This window comes from Arachis ipaensis, chromosome B03, assembly GCF_000816755.2.
Source record: "Arachis ipaensis cultivar K30076 chromosome B03, Araip1.1, whole genome shotgun sequence".
NCBI lineage: Eukaryota > Viridiplantae > Streptophyta > Magnoliopsida > Fabales > Fabaceae > Arachis > Arachis ipaensis.
The window spans coordinates 120010464-120016739 of NC_029787.2; the positions used below are offsets into that span (position 1 = coordinate 120010464).

At 43.1% G+C, this 6276-nt stretch overlaps 1 protein-coding gene and 1 pseudogene across 1 annotated transcript; both read left to right on the plus strand.

Moving 5' to 3' along the window:
- On the plus strand, nucleotides 734-2755 carry LOC107633614. The gene has a single exon (XM_016337220.1). The coding sequence runs from the start codon at nucleotides 734-736 to the stop codon at nucleotides 2753-2755; it is 2022 nt and encodes a 673-aa protein (XP_016192706.1).
- Nucleotides 2790-6002, plus strand: LOC107633613 (annotated as a pseudogene).

Consider the following 6276-nt stretch of genomic DNA (forward strand, 5'->3'; position numbering starts at 1 on the left):
GTACACAAAAAGAAAAAGTATTTATAATACAAAAATCTTTTAAAAAGAAAAGATAGCGTTGCAAGAAAAATGAAAAAAAGAGACCGATGATATGTTGTTGTTGGTAAATAAAATAATAAAAATGACATGATATAATTGCAAAATTAAAATAATAAACATAAGAATTATAATGATGATGAGAAAGATAATGATAATAGTAATTGATCTGTACCAATAATTTAGGACCGACGTTATACCTCAAAAACAGCACATTTTAACAGTGCAACATACCAATTCAAAATCATGTCACTTATCCACTTCGTCACTTATCCCAGGAGAGGAATCCGATCGTTAGCTCGGATACAAAGCCAGGAATCTCGGACCCACTAACAGATTCCTCTAACCGTAAATAGCACTGATCAGATAGTAAGAGGCAGATAACAGCACAAACACTTACGATAGTAGTGTATAGAATATTATTCCTGCTCAGAAACTGACTTAAACATCGGAGTCCTTTTTGCAGGTACTCCCCACTGCTCGGACGAGGCTCGTATTGGTGGCGCGATCCTCAGCAGATACGGTTGACCAAGCCGCTTGGATCCCAACCGACATATACCTCGGTTCGAGCTCCTGGCAGGAACATTTGGCGCCCACCGTGGGGCCCGAGAGTTCATTCTCACCCCTCACTAAATTTCTAGCTTTAATTTATTTCCTATACTCGCACTGTGTATTTTCCTCTTGCAGGAAGCAAAGCATGACCGACCATTCCGAAACCCAACAGCATTCTCAAAACAATGTCGACCTCCTTGCTGCCAATTCCGTCCTCCAAGCGGAAAATCAGCGACTAGCCGAACTCCTGGCGACGCTGCAAAACGACAGAGATCGAAAGGTCGATAGCAAGAAAATAAATGCTAACCAACACGAGGAACACCTGTCGGAATCCAACGCAAAAACAGGAGAGACAATCCCAAAGAACGTGAGACGCCGGACCAACTCGTTCTCCGAGAAAATAATGAGCTTCAAGATGCCACAGAACTTCACACTTCCGATGACGCTAATGCCCTACAAGGGAATCGGAGATCTTAAAGTCCACGTTACAAAATTTGAGTCTATGATGTTCCTCAACAGCGACTCAGACCCCATCATGTGCCGATCTTTCCCAACATTCCTAGATGGAGCTGCTTTATTATGGTTTTCTAACTTTCCTGCAGGATCCATAAACAACTTTGATGAGTTCGCCAAAATGTTCATCAATCATTTTGCAGCATCCAAGATATACGTTAGGGACTCAGACTACCTCAGCACAATCAAACAGGGACAACACGAGAGCTTAAAGGACTACATGACGCGCTTTACAACAGCAGCAATGAAAATTCCCGACCTCAATCCAGAAGTACAACTGCACGCAATAAAGAGCGGTCTCAGGCCAGGAAAATTCCAGGAAGCAATCGCTGTGGCAAAACCAAAAACACTGGAGGAATTCAGAGATAAGGCGACAGGGCAAATCGAAATTGAGGAACTCCGTGAAACTAGGAGGAACGAAAAGCCCATGTCCAGAAAGGAGGAAGAAAGACCATACAGGTCCCAAAACAGAGACTCTAAAAAGCCTTTCAGGCTAGCCCCGAAGTTCGATTCTTATACCAAGTTCAACACCAAAAGGGAGGATATAATCAAAGAGATCCTCCACAGCAAACTCATCAAACCACCAAACCGAGCTGGCACATACCAAGACCAGAGGTACGTTGACAAGACGAAACACTGCGCTTTCCATCAAAAATTTGGACACACCACGGACGAGTGCGTTATAGCTAAAGACACGTTGGAAAGACTAGCAAGACAAGGGTTACTGGACAAATACATCGGCAGACAACTCCACAAAGAACAACCAACATCACACGAGGCAGAACACCTGAAAGCAAATGGCGAAAAATCTCAGTGGCAGAGTAATCAACCACCTAAGAAAGTCATCAACTACATTTCAGGAGGTTTTGCGTGTGGCGGGGGCACAAGCTTGGCCAGGAAAAGAAGCTACAGGACCATGTTGGCGGTCCAAAACGAAACACCCACTAACGCACCTACTCCAGAAGTCCCTAACATCACATTCACCAGCAAGGACTTTGACAATAAGACTCCCAACCTTGACGACCCCGTAGTCATCTCAGTAACAACAAGAGACCTCTTAGTTCGGAAAGTCTTGCTAGACCAAGGTAGCAGTGCCGATGTCATGTTTCTGTCGACCTTCGAGAAAATGCAACGTAACGAAAAAATTCTACAGCCGTCCTCCGGGGAGCTCGTCGGATTCTCAGGGGAAAGAATCCCCGTGACAAGTTATGTATGGGTGAGGACACCCCCTCACTCAAAAACTTTAGACATTCAATGCCTAATTGTTGACTGTTTCAGCCCATATAATATTATCTTGGGAAGACCCTCTTTAAACACTTTCGGAGCCATAGTCTCCACAATTCACTTGTGTGTTAGGTTTTGTTCAGAAAAAGGAACCATAGCAACAGTTCACTCGAACAGGAAAGAGGCAAGGCAGTGCTACAACGCAGGGCTAAAAATACAACAAACACCAACAAGGAGAATAAACTCGGTATACAATGCCAGCGATATACCAGACCTCGCCGAGTTGGATCCTCGGATCCATCATGAGCAGAGGCCAACACCAACCGATGATCTCCACAAGGTAAGCCTGACCGAGGATAAGAGTCAATGCACTAACATTGGTTCTACCTTGCTTGCAGGATACAAACAACAAATGACAGATCTACTCTGAACAAACGCCGACCTGTTCGCCTGGACCCCGGCTAACATGCCAGGGATAGACCCAGAAATCATATGCCACAAGCTCGCCCTCGACCCCAAAGCCCGACCAATAAAACAAAAGAGGAGGCAACTCGGAAAGGAAAGGACAGAAGCAGCAACAAAGGAAACACAAAAACTGATAAGCGCAAGCTTCATCCGAGAAATACAATTCACATCCTGGCTGGCAAACGTGGTCATAGTCAAAAAGAGCTCGGGAAAATGGCGGATGTGTGTAGACTTCACTGACCTGAACCGAGCCTGCCCTAAAGACTCCTACCCCTTGCCAAACATTGATAAGCTCGTAGACAACACCTCCGGCTATCAGATCTTAAGCTTCATGGACGCGTACTCAGGCTATAACCAAATACTTATGCACCCAGACGACGAGGACAAGACAGCTTTCATAACCGACCAAGGGAATTTCTGCTACAAAGTCATGCCATTCGGCCTCAAAAACGCGGGGCTACATATCAGTGCCTAATGGACAAAGTTTTCCAGAAGCAAATCGGCAGAAACATGGAGGTATACGTGGACGATATGGTGGTCAATTCAAACACAGAAGAAGAACACCTTAATGATTTAAAAGAAGTTTTCGACCAACTGAAGAAATACAACATGCGACTGAATCCAGAAAAATGTGCGTTTGGAGTCCAAGGAGGTAAATTTCTGGGATTCATGTTGACAAACAGGGGGATAGAGTCAAATCCTGAAAAATGCAAAGCAATTTTAGAAATGAAATCGCCGTCCACAATCAAGGAAGTACAGCAACTTACAGGGAGGCTAGTCGCCCTCTCAAGGTTTTTACCCACGATGGCAGCAAAGTCGGATCATTTCTTTAATATACTGCGAAAGTCAAAACAGTCCGAGTGGACGGAGAAATGCGAAAACGCATTCGCCAAGTTCAAACAACGGCTCGCATCCCAACCCATACTGGCAAAACCAGTACCCGGTAACCCCTTGTATTTATATCTTTCAGTATCAAATAACTCGATTTGATCTGTCATTGTTACAGAAACAGGTCGGCAACAAAACCCAGTGTATTTCGTCAGCAAAATATTACAAAATGCAGAAACGAGGTATCCAACTATTGAAAAATTGGCATATGCCCTAATAATCACAGCAAGACGACTCATGCACTATTTCCAAAGCCACAAGATCATAGTACGAACAAATCAACCCCTAAGGCAGGTACTGTCAATACTTGACCTCGCGGGAAGACTGGCCAAGTGGTGCATTGAGCTGTCAGAATACGATATGGAATATCAACCTCGGAACTCATTAAAGTCACAAACACTGGCCGACTTTGTGACAGAACTGACGTCGGATGGAGATGCACACCCAGAATGGGAGCTGTATATAGACGGTGCCGCCAATGAGGACGGCGGTGGAGCAGGTATAGTCCTCAGAGACAAAGATGGAATCTTCACTGAACAATCAATAAAGTACACATTTCCAGTCAGCAATAACCAATCTGAGTACGAAGCCCTCCTAGCCGGCATGCGCCTAGCAAAAGGGTGTGGAATACAAAACATAAAGATCTACTGCGACTCCCTCTTGGTGGTTCAGCAGGAAATTGTGAAAAAAATTTATAATTATATATATATATATATTTGATAAATTTTTTAAAAAACTAACTCTAATAACTATATGTTAATTATATTTATGAAATGAAAAAAAATTATCTAAAATTCGGCCCCTCCATACTAAATTTTCTAGATCCGTCCCTGTCAACAGGTAAACGACGTGTTCCAGGTACGAGAACCCTCTTTAGAACAATATTATACACAGGTAAAATGCTTAGCACAACAGTTCCAACATTTTGAAATAACTCATATAAGTAGAAACAACAACAACCAAGCCGATGTACTATCCAAACTAGCCACATCTAGGAAATTAGGAACATCCCCAAATTTATCACACATGACATTGGAACAACCGAGCATATACAATAAATTTTTTATGAGTATATTACAGGAACGAGATTGGAGAATATCGTACATTGAATTCCTAAAGTTCAGAAAGAAACCCAAAAATGTAGAGAACCCGAAGCTCTTCCAAAGGAGGGCGAGTTTCTTCACAATCATAGGTGATGATCTATACAGGAGAGGATTCTCCCGACCCCTGCTCAAATGCCTAGGAAAGGAGGAGGCCGACCTCGCAATGGAAGAGACCCATGAAGGAATTTGCGGCACACATATCAGAGGTTGGAGCTTAGCCACAAAAATATTGAGGGCTGGATACTATTGGCCAACATTGAGAAAAGATTGTCTCGATAAAGTCCGAAAATGCGACAACTGCCAAAGATGCTCACCGATCATCCACAACCCGGCCGAGACGTTACACACGACGGAAATCGGATGGCCGTTTCACATATGGAGGCTCGACATACTTGGCCCTTCCCAATCTCCAAAGGATAGGTGAAGTTCCTGATCGTAGCAATCGATTATTTCATAAAATGGGTAGAAGCCCAACCTCTAGCGAAAATAACATCGAAAAAGGTAAAAGGTTTCATTTGGAAATTTATCATATGACGATACGGACTGCCTATGGACATAATTACTGATAACGATAGATAATTTACTGATAAGAGAATAGCATCTTTCTTGCATGATTTGAATATAAAGCATCATTTTTTCTCGGTGGAGCACCCACAATACAACGGGCTCGCCAAAGCTGCTAATAAAGTTATCTTGCAGGCTCTAAAGAAAAAAGTAACACTTGCCAAAGGACAATGGGCAGAATTGATACCAGAAATCCTCTGGGGTTACAACACCACCTTGCAAAGCTCAACTAAAGAGACACCATTCAGGCTAATGTTCGGATCCGACGCCATGATCCCGGTAGAGATATCACAAGGCTCGGTCAGAACAACCTATCTCGACGAGGATACTAATGATCAAACTAGAGAAGCTGAGTTAGACCTACTAGAAGAAGTACGAGAAGAGTCAAGAATAAGACATGAAGCAATGCAACAATTAACTCGGCGCAAATACAACACAAGGGTTAGACCCCGAACACTACAGCAAGGAGACCTTGTGCTCCGACGACTGGAAGATGTCCAAAAATCGCCAGGAGAGGGTAAGCTCGCCGCTAATTGGGAAGGTCCTTTCAGAGTCATACAAGTACATGGCCGAGGTGCATACTCGTTACAGACCTTGGAAGGAGATAATCTACCGAACACTTGGAACATCACGTCCCTACGATTGTACCATACTTAAACATATGTAATCTTTTTTGGAGAACAAGGGGTACTCTTTTTCCTACCACCGAGGTTTTTTCCCAAAAAAGGGTTTTACTCGGGGAGGTTTTAACGAGGCCAACCACTCCAAATATCAAAAAGATATGACAAACAGCAATCAGATTGTTTTAACGAAACAAGTTCATATTCATATTAAACAAAGATGTTTTTCAAAGTTTAAACATCACTAACACCAAAATACAAAATGAGCAAATCAAAAGCTCAGACAAAGTCCAAAAACAAAAAAAAAGGGC

Bases quoted from the DNA above. Each gene is read 5' to 3' on its own strand.
- LOC107633614 (XM_016337220.1), top strand. From the start codon at position 734: ATGACCGACCATTCCGAAACCCAACAGCATTCTCAAAACAATGTCGAC.